Raw genomic sequence first — 20,994 nt, 5'->3', positions numbered from 1 at the left:
TGTGGATATATTGAAGCAACATCTCAAGACATCAGTTAGGAAGGAAGTTAAAGCTTGGTCGCAAATGGGTCTTCCAAATGGACAATGACCCCAAGCATACTTCCAAAGTTGTGGCAAAATGACTTAAGGACAACAAAGTCAAGGTATTGGAGTGGCCATCACAAAGCCCTGACCTCAATCCTATAGAACATTTGTGGGCAGAACTGAAAAAGCGTGTGCAAGCAAGGAGGCCTACAAACCTGACTCAGTTACACCAGCTCTGTCAGGAGGAATGGACCAAAATTCACCCAACTTATTGTGGGAAGCTAGTGGAAGGCTACCTGAAATGTTTGACCCAAGTTAAACAATTTAATGGCAATGCTACCAAATACTAATTGAGTGTATGTAAACTTCTGACCCACTGGGAATGTGACAAAATAAATAAAAGCTGAAATAAATCATTCTCTCTACTGTTATTCTGACATTTCACATTCTTAAAATAAATTGGTGATCCTAACTGACCTAAAATAGGGAATTATTACTAGGATTAAATGTCACGAATTGTGAAAAACTGAGTTTAAATGTATTTGGCTAAGGTGTATGTAAACCTGTAAACAGTTTCTTCACTGATTTGAAAGGAAATAGTGAATGAGTACGCACTTCAGGAGAAAGGAGATATTATTGGGATGTACACTTTCAAGGCTGTATAGGTGTATCATAATGTGCAAGTAGGGGAGATGAGTGTTTTACCAAGCTCACCCAGGGGAGGAATGTTGCTCTTCTATGTGAATGAAAACAATTGTTCTACTCTTAGTTGTATAAAGCAAATAATCATCATTGGTTGTATCGTACATTTTACATTTCCACTGTTTATCTACTGTTCTGATGTGCAGATGGTGTTGTAGTGTATCCGAGTACTACTCTCTGTTAAGTGACCCAACTGCCATTTTTGACAAAGAGCCCAATATTATTCATTTATGTGAACATTGCATCTGATCCCTCCCCCATTTTCTTGTCTTCAGTTGTCTTTTGGCATTGTTTTCGGGATAATGTATCAGGTTAAGTGTCTGTAATTTTTTTCTGGATATCACCCCAGTCCTATGTAGGTGTACTTCAAGTAGTCCCCTCACATAAAAAAATGGAACCGTTGCAGAGAGTTTGCAAGTCAAATTCTCACCTTTGTCTGAGCAAATTGTGAGATTTGACACATAATGACACAAAGGATAATGGATTCCCCCCCCCCCCCCGCCCTCTACATAGACTGTACTAATAAGTACCCTCCATAGTTTCATACAGAAGTGGAAATGCTTTTGTTTTATATAGTGTGTTTGTTCCTTCTTGGTGTTGTATTTCTTTGTAAATGTGTGCTACCTATCCTTTGTCTACTGTGTGTGTGTGTGTGTGTGTGTGTGTGTGTGTGTGTGTGTGTGTGTGTGTGTGTGTGTGTGTGTGTGTGTGTGTGTGTGTGTGTGTGTGTGTGTGTGTGTGTGTGTGTGTGTGTGTGTGTGTGCGTGTACTATTGCTACTGATTGGTGCCTGTCCTCTCCAGTGCCTACAGCTTCCCCACGGGACGTGGCAGTGGAGGTGTTGAACACCACCCTTCTCAGAGTCAGTTGGACGAGGGTTGCCCAGGCAACATTGCGTGGTCATCTGGGGGGCTACAATGTGAGTGTTCAGGGTCGTGTTCATCAGGTACCAAATGGAAGAAAATGGACTGAAATAGGGAGGAACTAGCTTGTCCCCTAAGGGGGTCTCAACCCACGGTTTGGGGACCAGCGTCTGCTAAATGACTAAAATGTCAAATGTAAATGTAAACACGAATATTTAGTGGTAAAACATTTTAAAATGCTTTCCATTGTGTGGCCTAATGAACATTATCCAAGTTTCTCTATCAGGATTTTACTTGAGGTGGGCCCATCTGCCTAGCTCTGTTGCTCTTCTTCACCCAAAGTAGGGCCTTTACGTCTCACCTAACATAAATACTGGGCCACCTGTACATATCCCTGGGTAGCCTACTCCACAGGCTGTATTCCTATTTGAGAAAAAAAAGTGGAATATTTAGGCTGAATTTAAGGTTGCCTGTGTGTTTCTCAAGTCAGGGTACTCTGTGTAATCTATCATTTTGTGTACATTATGTGCCCATTTAGCATAGCATGTTTTACATTGAAGTTAGTTAGCATGCGACAAACCGCATTTTACAATATACCAGTTTAGATTTTTACTTTTCGTTTGGTAAATGTTATATAAATGTAATAACTGAGTAATGAAACTCGAAAAAGTATGGCAATCGTCCGTTCTTATCACCAGTAAAAGACTGCTAACAGTTGAGAACTGCTAATTTGCTAGCAGAGCTTCGGGTGTGCACATGGACTTTACACTGCCTTCAGAAAGTATTCACACCCCTTGACTTTTTCCACATTTTGAAAAAATTTGCTTAACAAGTCACATAATAAGTGTACTCTACACATACAATTATCTGCAAGGTCCCTCAGTCGAGCAGTGAATTTGAAACACAGATTCAACTACCAAGATCAGGGAGGTTTTCCAATGCCTCTCAAAGAAGGACACCTATTGGAAGATGTGTAAAAATAAAAAAGCAGACATTGAATATCCCTTTGAGCATGGTGAAGTTATTAATTACACTTTGGATAGTGTATCAATACACCCAGTCACTACAAAGATACAGGCGTCATTCCTAACTCAGTTGCCGGAGAGGAAGGAAACCGCTCAGGGATTTCACCATGAAGCCAATGATGACTTTAAAACAGTTACAGGAGAAACATTTGGATGGATCAACAACATTGTAGTTACTCCACAATACTAACCTAAATGACAGTATGAAAAACAAGGAAACCTTTCCAGAATACAAATATTCTAAAATTTGCATCATGTTTGCAGTAAGGCACTAAAGTAAAACTGTGAAAAATGTGGCAAAGAAATGTACTTTGTCCTGAATACAAAGCGTTATGTTTGGGGCAACTCCAACACAACACATCACTGAGTACCACTCTTTATATTTTCAACTATGGTGGTGGTTGCATAATTTTATGAGTTTGCTTTTCATCGACAAGGACTAGGGTGTTTTTTATGATAAAAATAAATGTATTAGAGCTAAGCACATGCAAAATCCTAAAGAAAAACCTGGTTCAGTCTGCTTTCCAAAATACACTGGGAGACAAATTCACCTTTCAGCAGGACAATAACCTAAAACACAAGTCCAAATTTACACTGGAGTTGTTTACCAAGATGACATTGAATGTTCCTGAGTGGCCTAGTTACAGTTTTGACTTAAATCAGCTTGAAAATCTCTGGCAAGACATGACAATGGCTGTCTATCTAGCAATGATCAACAACCAACTTGACAGAGCTTGAAGAATGTTAAAAATAATAATGTGCATATATTGTACAATTCAGGTGGGCAAAGCTCATATCTAAAAACATGTTTTCACTTTGTCATCATGGGGTATTGTGTGTAGATGGGTGAAAAACAATCAATTTAATACATGTTGAATTCAGGCTGTAACACAACAACATGTTGAATACGTCAAGAGGTATGAATTCTTTCTGAAGGCACTGTATGCCATGAATAGTGCCTGTGAGAGCGCTGGCACCAACGGTGCACACATGGTTTTTGCCATGAATCTTACCTTTGAGTTGCCGAAAGCATCTTAGAAAATGGCACAATGCACCTTGTGGCGAAAGTATGAACTGCCGTTGAATCTATTGAAAATACATGGTCATAGAGGACAATCATTATTATGATAATGGAAAATTGACTTTTTCACAAAATAGAGGCAAACAAAGACAAATGTTTTACAGTGTGGAAATAATAAATGAGTGAAGTAAATGTATGAAAATGCTAAACATTTATTTTTGGGTGAAGTTTAATTGAACAGTATAAAACAATCAGAAGAGAGAAAGCCCCATTTAAAACCACTTAGAATGTATTTGTTGCCTCCCTGGGGATATGCACTACTCATGAAGCATATTTAGAACTTGTATTATTAAAAAACAAAATATTGTCAAATACCCTCATAGCGTAAAAAAGAAAAGAAAAATGTGATATGATATTTTGGCCATATCACCCAGCCCTAGTTATCATTAGTCAGCTGCAGTTCATTCTCAATGGCACTTGAGTCATTCTTGAGTTACAATGGATTTTGGCATTGAATTTAGAAAAAAATATCGAATTCATAGATTTTATTTATTTAAATGTATTTGGGTGCATCTTCCCTTTTTAAATCAATTTATATGGCAACTTAATGACTTCAAATGTTTTATTTTATTATGATAACCAGTCATTTCCTTTCATCTAAATAGAGTAACACCAATTACACTTTATATTTAGTAACACCAAATCATTAGCCTGAAATCTAGAACCTGTTTTGCTAACATTCCACTCATTGTACTAAACATGCTATGGGTAGCATGACAATGTGTGGCAAGGAGTGGAATGAGAACTCAAACAGACTGGTACCCAGGTTACCAAATCATCATTGAAATCCTCAAATGTATGACAAACTATAAGGTGTGATTAACAAATAATTGTATGTCTTTGTAAGGAGTGATTTGTATGTCAGTAACACCAATGGCATAAAACTTAGGGACACACATTTGTGAAAAAAAAAGAAAAATGAATTTTAATAGCCTTTGTTTTAATGATCTATACAATATATTAAATACTTTTTTATTTTCTAGCATTCAAAATAATAAGTCCCCAAAACATGTCACTACAACTCTACTGGGAAAAACTAATTTGCTTGCACTAAATACATTAAATAATAGATAAACAGAACGTGTTTCAGTATAAAGGACTTGCATTATGTTTGATCATTGATAAACAGTTCAAATTAAACAAGAACATGAATGATGCGTTTAGTTCTTTGCCATTTTAAAGATTTTTTCATGGTTGCAAAGGCAAGGGATGCAAAATCAACGCCATAAAATAATTACCTACCTGACAAAGTAGTGAAAACCATAAGGTGCTTTGTAATTATACTGAACAAAAATATAAACGCAACATGCAACAATTTTAAAGATTTTACTGCGTTACAGTTCATATAAGGAAATCAGTCAATTGAAATAAATAAATTAGGCCCTAATCTATGGATTTCACATGACTGGGAATACAGATATGCGTCTGTTGGTCACAGATACCTTAAAAAAAGGTAGGGGCGTGGATCAGAAAACCAGTCAGCATCTGGTGTGACCACCATTTACCTCATGCAGAGCGACACATTTCCACATAGAGTTGATCAAGCTGTTAATTGTGGCCTGTGGAATGTTGTCCCGCTCCTCTTGAATAGCTGTGCAAAGTTGCTGGATATTGGCGGAAACTGGAAAAAGCTGTCGTTTACACGTCGATCCAGAGCATCCTAAATATAGCTTCCAGGAATTGTGTAAAGTTCCATGCGACAGGGGGCCATGCATTATCATGCTGAAACAAGAGATGATGGCAGAGGATGAATGGCATGACAATGGGCCTCAGGATCTCGTCACGGTATCTCTGTGCATTGAAATTGACATCGATAAAATGCTATTGTGGGGCACTCTGTTCACAACGTTGACATCAGCAAACGCCACAGAATGCTATACATGTGGTCTACAGTTGTGAGGCCGGTTGGACGTACTGCCAAATTCTCTAAAATTATGTTGGAGGCGGCTTATGGTAGAGACATTCAAATGGAATTATCTGGCAACAACTCTGGTGAACATTTTTGCAGTCAGCATGCCAATTGCACGCTCCCTCAAAATGTGAGACAACTGTGGCATTGTGTTGTGTGACAAAACTGAACAATTTAGAGTGGCCTTTTATTGTCCCAAGCACAAGGTGCACCTGTGTAATGATCATGATGTTTAATCAGTTTCTTGATATGCCACACCTATCAGGTGGGTGGATTATCTTGGCAAAGGAGAAATGCTCACTAACAGGGATATGAACAAATTTGTGCACAACATTTGAGAGAAATAAGCTTTTTGTGCGTAAGGAACATTTCTGGGATCTTTTATTTCAGCTCATGAAACAGGGGACCAACACTTTACATGTTGTGTTTATATTTTTGTTCAGTGTAGATGCAAAATAATATGTGGTGTTATTTCAAAGTGTGTGAAATGCTGTGAAAAAGCAATACTTCTAATGAAACAATTGGAACTCATCAGACAAACACATTATTTGTACTTATGTCAAGACTTGTCAATTGTATGCCCTTACACTCCTCTCCATATGTACAGTGCCTTCGGAAAGTATTCAGACCCCTTGACTTTACAGCCTTATTCTAAAATTGATTACATTGTTTTTTTCTCCTCAATCTACCCACAATACCCCATAATGACAAAACAAAAACAAGTTTTTAGACATTATTGCTGATTTATTCAAAATACAAAACAGAAATATCACATTTGCGTAAGTATTTAGACCCTTTACTCTGTACTTTGTTGAAGCACCTTTGGCAACGATTACAGCATCGTGTCTTCTTGGGTATGATGACGCTACAAGCTTGGCACATCTGTATTTGGGGAGTTTCTCCCATTCTTCTCTGCAGATCCTCTCAGAGGCTCTGTCAGGTTGGATGGGGAGCATTGCTGCACAGCTATTTTCAGGTCTCTCCAGAGATGTTCAATCATGTTCAAGTCCGGGCTTTGGTTGTGCCACTCAAGGACATTCAGAGATGTGTCCTGAATACATTCCTGCGTTGTCTTGGCTGTGTGCTTAGGGTTGTTGTCCTGTTGGAAGGTGAACCTTCGCCCCAGTCTAAGGTTCTGAGCGCTCTGGAGAAAGGTTTTCATCAAGGATCTCTCTGTACTTTTCTCCGTTTATCTTTGCCTCGATCTTGACTAGTTACACAGTCCCTGCCACATTCCTACAGATGTGGCACTTGGCATTCAGGCCGGCCAAAGAGTTCAATCTTGGTTTCATCAGACCAGAGAATCTTGATCCTCATGTTCTGAGAGTCTTTAGGTGCCTTTTGGCAAACTCCATGCGGGCTGTTGTGCCTTTTACTGAGGAGTGGCTTCCGTCTGCCCACTCTACCATAAAGGCCTGATTGGTGGAGTGCTGTAGAGATGGTTGTCCTTCTGGAAGGTTCTCCCATCTCCATAGAGAAACTCTAAAGCTCCCTGACCAAGGCCCTTCTCCCCTGATTGCTCAATTTGGTTGGGCGGCCAGCTCTAGGAAGTGTCTTGGTGATTCCAAACTTCTTCCATTTAAGAGTGATGAAGGCCACTGTGTTCTTGGGGACCTTCAATGCTGCAGACATTTTTTGGTACCCTTCCCCAGATCTGTGCCTCGACACAATCCTGTCTCTGAGCCCCCAGGACAATTCCTTCGACCTCATGGCTTGGTGTTTGCTATGACATGCACTGTCAACTGTGGGACCTTATATAGACCTTATAATTCCAAATCATATCCAATCAATTGAATTTACCTAAGGTGGACTCCAATCAAGTTGTAGAAACATCTCAAGGATGATCAATGGAAACAGGGTGCACCTGAGCTCAATTTCGAGTCTCATAGGAAAGGGTATGAATACTTACGTAATTAAGGTATTTCATAAAAAAAAAAAAAAAATTATACTTTTGCAAACATTCTAAAAAACCTGTTTGCTTTGTCATTATGGGGTATTGTGTGTAAATTGCTGAGGATATTTGTTTAATTTAATCCATTTTGGAATAAGGCTGTAATGTAACAATATGTGAAAAAAGTCAAGGGGTCTGAATACTTTCCGAAGGCACTGTATTTGGACAGTGAAGCAACATTTTTTAATTTGTCTCTATATTCCAGATTTTGGGATTTGAGATCAAAGGTTTCATATAAGGTGACAGTACAGAATGCCACCTTTTATTTGAGGGTATTTTCATAAATATCTGTTTTACTGTTTAGAAATGAAATCGCTATGTATCTAGTCCTCCCATTTGAATAATGAATTTGAACATATTCACTTATAATGTATTAAAGAAGTCAAAAGTTTATTATTTGGTCCCATATAGTGTTGATCGCATGCATTGACTACATCAAGCTTGCGACTCTACAAACTAATTTGCAGTTTGTTTTGATTGTGTTTTGGGTTATGTTTTGTCCAATAGTAACTGAATGATGACTAGAGTAATTTTCTTTAAGTGAGTAGGTGAGATGTTTCTGATACCATGATATTAACCACAGGGTTCAATTCTTGGGCCAACTCTTTTCTCTGTATACATCAATGATGTCGCTCTTGCTGCTGGTGAATCTCTGATCCACCTCTACGCAAACGACACCATTCTGTATACTTCTGGCCCTTCTTTGGACACTGTGTTAACAACCCTCCAGACGAGCTTCAATGCCATACAACTCTCCTTCCGTGGTCTCCAACTGCTCCTAAATACAAGTAAAACTGCTCTTCAACCGATCGCTGCCTGCACCTGCCCGCCTGTCCAGCATCACTTCTCTGGACGGTTCTGACTTAGAATTTGTGGACAACTACAAATACCTAGGTGTCTGGTTAGACTGTAAACTCTCCTTCCAGACTCACATCAATCATCTCCAATCCAAAGTTAAATCTAGAATTGGCTTCCTATTTCGCAACAAAGCATCCTTCACTCATGCTGCCAAACTAACCCTCGTAAAACTGACCATCCTACCAATCCTCGACTTCGGCGATGTCATTTACAAAATAGCCTCCAATACCCTACTCAACAAGCTGGATGCAGTCTATCACAATGCCATCCGTTTTGTCACCAAAGACCCATATACTACCCACCACTGCGACCTGTACGCTCTCGTTGGCTGGCCTTCGCTTCATAATCGTCGCCAAATACATTGGCTCCAGGTCATCTACAAGACCCTGCTAGGTAAAGTCCCCCCTTATCTCCGCTCACTGGTCACCATAGCATCACCCACTTGTAGCACGCGCTCCAGCAGATATATCTCTCTGGTCACCCCTAAAGCCAACTCCTCCTTTGGTCGTCTCTCCTTCCAGTTCTCTGCTGCCAATGACTGGAACGAACTACAAAAATCTCTGAAACTGGAAACACTTATCTCCCTCACTAGCTTTAAGCACCAGCTATCAGAGCAGCTCCCAGATCACTGCACCTGTACATAGCCCATCTATAATTTAGCCCAAACTACTACCCCTTCCCCTACTTTATTTATTTATTTAATTTATTTTGCTCCTTTGCACCATATTATTTATATTTTAACTTTGAACTTTCTTCAAATAACAAATCTCCAGTGTTTTACTTGCTATACTTTATTTACTCTGCCACCATGGCCTTTTTTGCCTTTACCTCCCTTACCTCACATCATTTGCTCACATTGTATATAGTCTTATTTCTTTCTACTGTATGTGTAACTCTGTGTTTTTGTATGTTGTCGAACTGCTTTGCTTTATCTTGGCCAGGTCGCAATTGTAAATGAGAACTTGTTCTCAACTTGCCTACCTGATTAAATAAAGGTGAAATAAAATAAAATAAATTTAAAAATCATGAATGAATCATAAATAATGATGAGTGAGATGCCGTTCAGAGGCGACAACAAAAAATGGGGGTTATGAGCTTCTCTCTCATCCTTATTCACAATTAATTCATGATTATTCATAATCATGGAAGCATCCACATGGATGTAAAAGTGTTCAGAAACATCTTCTATTCTTACTTACAATAAAAGTGACTCCAAAATGGCACAAGACATGCTGACATTCTGTACTGTCGCCTAATGTGAAACATTCTATCTCAAATGCTGGAGTATAGAGCCAAATTAAAATGGTTAGCTTCACTGTACAAATACATATGGAGGGGAGTGTATATGTCCAATAAAAATCTATAATAAATAACAAAAAAAGGTCCTGTGAAACAATCTCCATCACAAACAAACCCTTTCTTATTTGAATATCATCTTCAAAATGGCTGCCATATAAGTCTCTCCATTTTCTATCCCTCCCTCAGGTGCACTGGCTGAGGAAACGGAGTCTCCTACATTCCAACAGAATTCCTGAGGAGAGACATTTCCTGACGTTCCCGGGGAACAGGAGCCATGCCATGGTACCTGGCCTCAGACCCTTCTCGGAGTACAGACTGACCGTCAACGTCTTTAACAAAAGGGGCAACGGCCCCAATAGTGACCCCGTCACCTTCCAGACTCCAGAAGGAGGTAAATATTTGGCAGAGGGCTGTGTTCACTCACAGATTTACTACAAGGCATAACAGTACAACAATGCCAACTTTGTGTAGCAGATGTGAGGTAGTTAGCTGTGTCCTGTAGTAATAGCCATTGTGCAGTGACATCACCCGCCCTGAGAACTGTGGTGTTATCACAGAACACAACATGTTACTGTAGTGTTTGTGTTTGTCTTATACTGTCTTATATATCTTAAGCACTGAGTGTTTGTCTTATAGTGTATATTAATACATCATTTGTGTGAGTTGCTGTAAAATGAAGCTCAAAATATGTGAACGCTAAAGCCTATAGATTTCACAGCAAGGTAAGCCTAAGAAGTATGTTCAATACGATTATGACGGATTGTAGGCTGAATGTGTAATATTTGTTTGTTTTTCTATGTTTGACAGTTCCCGAACAAGTGCCCATTCTGACAGTGTCAAACGCCCAGAGAGACTCTATCACCCTGGTGTGGGCACCCCCCTTTGAGGCCAACGGCATCCTTATGGGATATCTCCTGCAGTACCAACTCAGTATGTACATACATGACCACCCTAGTATTACTTCATGAGTATGTACTCATATGACCACTCTAGTATTACTACAGTAGATGAGTATGTACACACAACTTCACCACAATTTTACCAGCTGAATATTACTCTTGACCTACTATTACCTAGCAGCCAGTTTAGACTGGTCATTTACTGTAGTACAGTTTTGCTGTTGTTCCAATAGCTGCACTATCAAAACCTGCACTAGATGGTGCTGTTTAAATACTCAATGGTCAATTGGGTTCTCTCTAAAGCTCAATTATTGGTATTGCCCACTGGCAGAGGGTTACCTCTATAGGCATATAAAATGTAGTTGCTGTTTTCCCCCTAATAGAATGGAAACATTTACTAAATCAAAAGAAGACATGACTAGTGTTCATATGTCATTATATGCTTTCTATCACATGGAATTCAAATGAAACCATTCACATCCTATATGAAGAGAACACTTATCTTATGGAGTGAACACTGATGTAAGAGGCTTTCATTACATTTTCCTTTTACCTGCATTTTTTTTTGCCTGACATTTCTGAATGTTATGGGAGACCCTTCCCTGCAGTTGTTCTAGCACCCACTGAGCCAGTCGAGCATCTGAATGCAGCCAGCATGCCCTTTTCACTGCTTGTCATCAGATATCAGCATTTCACTGATATTAAAGTACAAGGAGCCAGTGGGAATATGAGCATTACAATAGAACTGGTTCAGAGAGTCTAACAGGCTGGCAAATATACAGTATTACAACAACAACAAAAAAATCAACAAGGACATCTTATTAAACCTTATCATTGTATAGAGGTATCTCTTTATGTACATGCTGCTTCAGAGCAACGTCTTTAGGAATAACATGGAAAGCCACTAATACAGAAAAAAGGAAGGCAGTGAATTGTAAGTGCAGTAATTGGAATCTGTAATCGATGGGTAAAATACTCCATTTATTTACCACGAGACCTGACAATGAAAACCTCTGGAGCCTAATTACAGCATATGAGTAGGCCTCAGACTCTTAGTCAAGTCTTGTAACTAGAGTCTTGTTTTCCTCATCAGCTCACATAGTCAGCTCACAAAACTCCTGGCACAAAGGTCATGACCCGTGTCATGTGAATGTTTGACTGTGAGCTGCATGAGATGATCTCTGCTCCAGCCTCTCCAAACAAATGTGTATTTTTGTGTATGTGTATGTGTGTGTGTATATCTTCTTCTTGGGTGGTCCTCTGTACCTCAGTTGGTAGAGCATGACGCTTGCAACGCCAGTATAGTGGGTTTGATTCCCGGGACCACCCATACGTAAAACTCGGGCTCCCGAGTGGCGCAGCGGTCTAAGGCACTGCATCTCAGCGCTGGAGGCGTCACTACAGACCCAGGCTGTATCGCAACCGGCCGTGATTGTGGAGTCTCATAGGGCGGCGCAAAATTGGCCCTTCGTCATTAGGGTTTGGCCGGGGTAGGCCGTCATTGTAAATAAGAATTTGTTCTTAACTGACTTGCCTAGTTAAATAAAGGTTAAATAAAAAATGTAAACAATTATGCACGCATGACTGTAAGTCGCTTTGCATAAAAGCATCTGCTAAATGGCTTCTATTATTTTCTTCTTCTATAGTAAATGAGACGTTGGCGATGGGGGACATGCAGGAGGTGAACGTCAGCAGTGCCGACACCACCCAGTGGCTCCTGCAGGGCCTGGGGGAGATGAGCAAGTACATGTTTTACTTGAGCGCCTGCACCAGGGTGGGTTGCGGACCCCAGCGCATGGAGGAGGGTAGCACGGTCACAGAAGCAAGTGAGTAGCCAATCCACAGGGGGATGGATCATGGTTGAGGGAGTTGATGGCTGTGTTAAACTCAATGATTACTTCACGCTACGGAACAAAACACTACGCAACGCAGCTACGGTTACTTGTAGTAGGCGTCGGTACGCTTGTAGCTCATAACCAAATATAATCTCAGCGACTCCTCAAACAATAATCCAAACAACAATGTTGATTTATTAGAATCCACAAAAGGTTTTTTGTTTGGAAGTAATAATAACTGTGTGATTCTAGGCTATTTTTAAATTGAAAAGTTGGTAAAGTTTTTACAGCATTTTTCTGCTACCTTGCCGTGAGGAAAAATTAGGTTATATTTTTTGCTGATATTGGCGTGAACGCATTCAAGCAACATTATTATATCATATGGGGAGATGTGGGAAGTTAAAAGGCTAGCTTGTTTTTTACAACGAACTAGTAGCAAAACAAGGTAATAGTAAATAACCCTAAACTTTCTCCTACACCTGCAGACGTTGTTTTGAAATCGCATCCATTCATGTCAAGCCAAATACTACTACACATGTATAGTTTACACTTAAGTGTTATGCAAATAAATGTGCAAACAAATATTCAACAACAGCTTCAAATCCTTTTGTTGTTGTTGTGGTTGACATCTAGATTATGAGACAAACTGTATATTCTGACAACTTTTAGCAAATATCAGGCAGCCACGTTGATGAAGTTGAATGAGAACTCATTGTTGAGACAACCAGTTTTTGAAGTGTTGAAGGGAGTTGTAGTCCGTGCTTGGAGTCAGTGCTCCTATTGAGACATTATAGTGTCTGTCATTACTGAACATGGTAGAGTATATGGCTCTGAATGGAGATAGAAGGGCCTATTAGGCACGTGTGCCTTCCGGCCAAGTCAGTCATTGTTATCTACAAGATGTATGTGTGGCAATAGGGGACCTGGAACGCAATGAGTTTGGAGACATTGATGGGAGGTGATAGAGAGTATGGAGATGGTACTACATACAATGGAACATTCATGGCACTGTGAGATGCATCATGGGAATATGGGAAAGAGGGTTATGTGTTTTGTTTCTGTTTGTATTTGAGTGTGGGTGGGTGCCTGTGCCTGTGAGAGAGCGAGAGAGAGGATGAGAGAGAGAGAGTGACATGAGTGAGAGAAAGAAATAAGAGTATGGTACAAAGGAAATAGAAAAAGAGAAACTACTAACTGAACAAGAACAACAGCTGTGATACAAGGACACAACAGCAGTGATATCAGAACAATGTGTTGGACTCTTCAACGGGTCTAAAACCATCTCATTTTGTCTGTCTCCTCATGGTGTAGCAAAAAAGTGAAAAAAAATGTATGTTGCATTTAATACAGATAGCAAAACCACCTACCAAAAATCCCTTAGAAAAACTGTTTCACCAGAGATTCAATTACACTGAGTGCACAAAACATTAGGAACCCCTGCTCTTTCCATAACATTGACCGACCAGGTGATTCCAGGTGAAAGATGATTTTTTATTTTAAAATTTTATTTGATATTTTATAAACAATACAAAACATACACATACTGTACAAACGACTACATCGTACAAACATCAACTACATCACACCTGCCCAGACCCACTTGCACCCCCCCGATCTCCAGCGGCCGCATCACTTTCCGCCACATGACCTGAAACTGCACCATTTTGTTTCTTTCTGTAGCCCACGCACTTTCAGTATTTAAATATTAAATCATTACATTTTTCCATTGTGTTAATGATGGCGGGTTTCAAGATGAGTGATGAAGAGAATCGTCCAACCCATCGGGTATCTCACTACACCCCCACATGCCATGTCTTGAAATATGAAGACAGACGGATTAAAAGTAAGTTTGCATTGTAATACTTCTGACAGCCAACTTTCTAGCTACGCCCACAATTTCCGGACTTTATAGCGTTCCCAGAAAGCATGGATTATTGAGTCATTATTAGTTTTACACTTAAGATATGACTCTGGCCTTGTGCTGTAGAATTTGTGAATTTTGTCTTTTGTATAATACATTCTATACATTAGTTTATACTGGATTAAGCGTAAATTATCGTTAACTGTAATTTCGTTAGTTATGCTCCTACTTTCCCTCCATCTTGTGCCAACATCAGTTCTTTTTAAATCTTGGTTCCAATAGTTTATATTTTTTCCTAAGAGATTGTCAGTTGGACATGCTCTCTGCAAGGTTTTGTATATCTTCCCTATCATATGAACATCCTTTCCTGACTCAAATTGTAACGATGTGCGCTGAGAGTCAGGAAACAAGTTCAGGGAGTGAATACATTTAATAAAGGAACAGAACTTTAAAACAAGAAACATGAGCAGCCTGGTTACCTAGAGGCCGGAGAAGGGAGCACACGTTGAACAAATAAGATTCCCTCAAGGTTGCTCTGATGTCCAAAAGATTTCAATTCGAAATGTTGTGTTATGTAACTTTTAAGTTGCGTGTATTTGAAACTATCTACATTGTTCAGTCCAAAATTACTTTTTAATTCTGTCATGAAAATAAATGTATTTCCTGTTACCAAGTCATTAATGGTTTCTATGCCTTAAATTGGTCCACATGGAAAACTAATCTGTGAATTCTGAAAAGCTATCCAAGTATTGTTCCATAAGGTTGTGTTTAGGGAGTGATATTGATTCTTGTAAAATACGTTTAATTTTCTTTCCATATTTTTATAATGTTCTTAACTATGACGTTGTTAATGTTGTTAGCTTTATCCTTTGAAAATTGACATGTAAAAAGTTTCCCGGGATAAGCAAGCGCATCTTCATTATGTACCCATTGTTCCTCTTTATTGCATTTACTGTAACTATACACTGAATCTACAAAACATTAAGATCACCTGCTCATTCCATGACATAGACTGACCAAGTGAATCAAATCAAATTGTATAGGTCACATACTTAATTTTTTTACATTTAACTAGGCAAGACATACACATATTTATCAAATAAAATAAAATTGTATTGGTCACATACACGTGATTAGCAGATGTTATTGCGGGTGTAGCGAAATGCTTGTGTTTCTAGCTCCAACAGTGCAGTAATATCTAACAAGTAATATCTAACAAATTACACAACATATACCCATACACCCAATTCTAAGTAGGAATGAATTAAGACTATATACATATGGATGAGCGATGTCAGAGCGGAACGGACTAAGATGCAGTAGAATAGTATAGAAAAAACAGTATATGCATATGAGAGGAGTAATGCAAGATATGTAAGCATTGTTAAGTGAATGAGATACCGTAGAATAGTTTAGCCTGTCTGGAAGCAAGATGTCAGTCTCGGCGACGTGGCTGGTTTTCCTGCCACATGCGTCTCGTGTCTGAGCCATTGAATTGCGACTCCACTTTATCTCTAGACTGACGTTTAGCTTGTTTGATTGCCTTGCGGAGTGAATAGCTAGCTACACTGTTTATATTACCAGTCGCCTTGCCATTGTTAAAGGCGATGGTTTGCGCTTTCAGTTTTGCGTGAATGCTACTATCTGTCCACGGTTTCTGGTTAGGGTAGGTTTTAATAGTCACAGTGGATACTATGTCTCCTATACACTTCCTTATGAACTCAGTCACTGTATCCATGTATGCGTCTAGATTATTTTTGCATGCTACCTGGAACATATCCCAGTCCACGTGATCAAAACAATCCTCAAATCAAATCAAATTTTATTTGTCACATACACATGGTTAGCAGATGTTAATGCGAAATGTTGTAAAAGGAAATCCAGCCATGTCGCCGAGACCGACATCTTGCTTCCGGACAGGCTAAACTATTCTATGGTATCACATTCACTTAAATAAATAAGGTTAAATTAAAAAAAAAACCTATACAATTTGATTTGATTCACCTGGTCAGTCTATGCCATGTTGTAGCGAAATGCTTGTGCTTCTAGTTCCAACAGTGCAGTAATATCTAACATGTAATCTAACAATTCCCCAACAACTACCTAATACACACTAATCTAAAGGAGTTTATGAGAATATGTAAATGTAAGTATATGGATGAGCGATGGTCGAGCGGCATAGGCAAAGTGCAGTAGATGGTATAAAATACAGTATATACTTGTGATATGAGTAGTGTAAGATATGTAAACATTATTAAAGTGGCATTATTTAGAGTGGCATTGTGTAAAGTGACTAGTGATCAATTTATTAAAGTGGCTAGTGATTGGGTCTCAATGTAGGCAGCAACTTTTCTGAGTTAGTGATTGCTGTTTAGCAGTCTGGTGCCCTTGAGATAGAAGCTGTTTTTCAGTCTCTCGGTCCCAGCTCTGATGGGACTGAGAGCGTGGATTCCGATTGGTCAGACCAGCGTTGAATAGTACAAAGCACGGGCACTTCCTGTTTGAGTTTCGGGAGGAGCAAGATGGAGTTGGGGTCAGATTTGCCGAAAGGAGGGCGGGGGAGGTCCTTGTAAGCATCCGGAAGTTTGAATAGCAATGGTTGAGAGTCTTAGTAGTGCGAGTAGGACAGTCAATATGTTGGTAGAATTTCGGCAGCCTAGTCCTCAGATTTGCTTTGTTAAAATCCCCAGCTACAATAAATGCAGCCTCAGGATATGTGGTTTCCAGTTTGCATAAAGTTCAGTGAAGTTCTTTGAGGGCCCCGATGTCTCTCTGGAAAGAAATCCTTGCTCTAAGCTCATCAACGTTATTATCCAAAGATTGAACATTAGCGAGTAATATACTCGGAAGCGGTGGATAGTGTGCGCGCCTCCTAAGTCGAACCAGCATGCCGCCTCGAGTGCCTCTCCTCCGCCGGCAAGGTTTTGGGTCGGCCTCTGGAATAAGTTCACTTGCTCTGGGGAGAGTGAACAAAGGATCGGCTCCAGGGAAGTCGTATTCCTGGTCATAATGCTGGTAGTTCTGGTGAGTTACCACCACTCTAATATCCAATAGTTCTTCCCGGCTGTATGTAATGACACAAAACATTTCCTGAGCTAATAAAAGTTTTCTAAGAGCTAGTTGCAATGCTGCCATCTCAGTCGGCAACATCTTAAACACATCTTAACATGTGTATGTGATATTTAGAATCCGGGTGAAAGCTATGATCCCTTATTAATGTCACTTGTTAAATACACTTCAATCATAGTAAATAAAGGGGAGGAAACAGGTTAAATAAATATTTTTAAGGCTTGAGACAATTGAGACATGGATTGTGTATGTGTGCCATTCAGATGGTGAATTGGCAAGACAAAAAATGTAAGTGCCTTTGAACGGGTTATGATAGTGGTGTCAAGCGCACCGGTTTGTGTCAAGAACTGCAACGCTTCTGTTTTTCACACTCAACAGTTTCCCGTGTGAATCAAAAATGGTCCACCACCCAAAGGACATCCAGCCAACTGTGGGAAGCATTTGAGTCAAAATGGGTCAGCCCCGAAGAATTGACGCTGTTCTGAGGGCAAAAGGGGATGCGACTCAATATTAGAAAGGTGTTCCAAATGTTTGGTATGCTCAGTGTATAAGCTCTTCATAAAGCACATTTCATCATGTCAGTTGTTTTGAAAAGATCAATACCTGGCTTTAGTGTTGTGCTTTGTGTATCCCTTGCATATGTCTGACTGATTAAAAATGTACCATTTGGCTGTCATCATCATTGATAGATGATGGTTGTAGTTTTTTTTGTGTTGTGCGTATTGATGGATTATGGCTGTGTATGTATGTGTGTGTGTGCGTGCGTGCGTGCATGCATCGGTGCATACGTACACATGTGTATGGTATTTGGTGTTTGACTGTGCCTGGAGACTAGCTTTCCTCATGTTTGTGATGTGGTGCCTTATTTGAGCACTTCTCCCTCTGAAGATTTCTCCACCATTCCAGCTGTGGCACCCACTGGGAGGAGTATGTATCCATAGGCTTCCTGGATAGAATTCCAAATACAGATAGCATTAGTTGTGGTAGTAGTACCTTACCGGAAATCTACTTGTTAAAAATGTGTTGGAATTACATGAATTACACAATAACACGTTTTATTGTAACACATTGAATTGTAACATGTTGAATGTAAAAGGCATTCTACCCTATCTTTGCTTTCACAATTACCTTAAAAGCTATAGTTTGGAGTGAATTTTTAGATCCTTAATACATTTAAAATGTTTTGGAAATAGTTTATCAAGTCATTTCCCATGCCATTGGAACATGTTAGAATTGCAAACGGAATGTGTTAATTGTGTGTGATATTTCGATAGGGTAGTAGTGTGATGATAATTGCCCTAACATTAGTAACAGTATACCAGTGGTGTCATGCCCATCGAAATTAAAGAGGCACATGCCCCCTTCCCAGCGGGCAAAACGGGTTGAAATGATGTCATTAGAATCTGTTTTACATACATTTTGACATCATTTCAACCAGCTTTGCTCGCTAGGCTAATTCTGGGATTTAGGCTTGTAATAAAACAAGATATGGAATTAATGCAAAAATATAGTATTTGGCCATCAGTGGCCCTTCAAAAGAATGTGTTGAATGATGCCACTGTAGTATACAGTAGTGGTAGCAGCGTAATTTTTAACCATAAATAGGCATTTGTAATTTGTGGCGAGATGTCAATTTGTAGAGCCTTAATTGTAATTTGTTTCAGCATTCAATAACACTACATTGATACCTGACACTGAGCCTACCATTAGTAGACCTCCATTGTAGATGTCGTGTAAATGTTGACAAAGTACAATTTGGGTCATTACGTAAACAAGACAATTGTAGAAATGTAGAAACTATTTCAATGGGTACATTGGAACTTGAGGTGCATCTTTCATTTCAGGGCAGAACTGCTCTCTCATTCCTCCCAGCTCGATTCCTGTGAATGCAACTCCTTCCTCCTTAGGTATACTACATACTCACACTTCTACTATGATGCTCCTTTGTTTTTTGCTATATTTCTATTATGATTAATTTTTCACTCTGTGTCTCCGACAACAATACCATTTCCAGACATTAAGTAGTCGGATCTATTTAGATATTATTGCATGTGGGATGTCATAAATGGCAGCTCAGAAGACGTGCCTAAGTTATATATCTCCCTGTACACCAAATCCAATTCCACACAATCAAGTAGAGGATGCCTGCCTTGCTTTCTAACGGTCTCCTTGAAGGGTGCCTAGTGGCTGCAGTGTTCTTTACTTGGGGGATCCGATTTGGCTTCACTAATCCTCTCTTCCCTGCCTCTCTTTTCTTTCCCCTTCATTTCTTCTCTCTTTATCAGTCCCAGCCCTGTTTAACATAAGCTCCTATGTGAGTGACACCTTTGTAAAAATCAGCTGGACTGCCGTGGACGAGCAACAGGACTCTCAGCTTTATGTCGCTTATATGAATAACCGTAAGCTACTCTCTAACCCCCACAGCTTTTTTTAAAAGTAGCACAATGCTAGTGTATTACCCTTTTTTTAAATGGACGCATGTAGTTACAGTATATGTCATAAGTAGGGCTGTTACGGTGACCATGTTACCGGCACACCGGTGGTCACGAGTCATGATGGTAGTCAAATTGCATGTGACCGTTTAGTAACGGTAATTAGGCTTCTCCAAGCTTTGATGCTGCTGATGGTCATTAGTAGCTTACTGAACTGGCGAACTACTCTATTGTCTCTCTAATCACTCTGACATCAATGCAAATGTGATCAAAAATCTAATCAAACACTTCATGAGAGCCTATGAGCTAATGTTGCTCAACATTTCTATAGGCTATGTAATTGCGTGAGAAAACAGAGTGATGGCCTCTATTAAAAAGAGGATGATCCCATCAGCTTTCTATAGGCTAGACTTACTATATTTATTTCTCCACCTTTGTAATATTAAGCAAATTGCTTCTCTTTAAAACAGGAGTAAAGCCTACCTGGCTGGCATGAAAATGAACCACGGGAAAAGCATCCTTCATTCGCTACTTAAGTGCATAGATGACATGTCTTTTTTCCCCCGCTGCCCCTGTTCAATACAGGTGCATGATAATGGTCCATTCTAAATTAAAACAAATTTCACACATATATTATTTAGTATATGTAAAGACAAGATTAAATTAAGAATAGTGTGATGGGTGACAATATTAGCCTATCACTTGTGAATTATATATTATCGATGATGCCCAGCTTAAGAAAAACTGCGCATGCATTTTTTTGCAACTTTTTCAAATCATAATCCAACACCTCATGTAGCCTAGCCCATAGGCATATATGTTATGATAAGGTTTGTATCACAACTAAAGTCACCAAATAACTGCTTAAAATGAAGCACATGAATCCGCTTTACAATGGGTGTAGAGCCTAACTGGCATACATACGCAGCGCAAGTGTTTCAAGTTTGGGGAAGCTCATTTTCACCATAAAAATGCACCTTTATAATAAAAGCATTACATGCATAATTGCATTTGTGGTCACTTTTGATAATGGTGTTTTCCTGCTAATGAAATATTTGCGCTTATCGCCTTCTGCGTGTGCGCATTGCTATGAAGAAATAGCTTATTAGTTTATCAACATTTTAAGCTAAACATTCTCATCTGTTGCGTCGGGCTCATTGCTTAAAAAAGTTTTTTTAATGCTAGTG

General features: G+C 39.4%; 1 protein-coding gene across 4 annotated transcripts in view; it reads left to right on the top strand.

Annotated features, from left to right (window-relative positions):
* chl1a (cell adhesion molecule L1-like a) overlaps positions 1-20,994 on the top strand; it is a 110,210-nt gene that overhangs the window by 75,611 nt on the left and 13,605 nt on the right. For all 4 annotated transcript variants that reach the window (XM_045696134.1, XM_045696133.1, XM_014145838.2 and 1 more), the window contains exons 19-22: positions 1,529-1,644; positions 9,898-10,102; positions 10,519-10,641; positions 12,257-12,436. In XM_045696134.1, coding sequence (XP_045552090.1) covers positions 1,529-1,644; positions 9,898-10,102; positions 10,519-10,641; positions 12,257-12,436 — 624 coding nt within the window. The remainder of the gene's footprint in view (positions 1-1,528; positions 1,645-9,897; positions 10,103-10,518; positions 10,642-12,256; positions 12,437-20,994) is intronic.

This window comes from Salmo salar, chromosome ssa15 (genome assembly GCF_905237065.1).
Source record: "Salmo salar chromosome ssa15, Ssal_v3.1, whole genome shotgun sequence".
Lineage (NCBI taxonomy): Eukaryota > Metazoa > Chordata > Actinopteri > Salmoniformes > Salmonidae > Salmo > Salmo salar.
The sequence above is the reverse complement of the archived record's forward strand: the minus strand, read 5'-3'. Positions and strand labels throughout refer to the sequence as shown.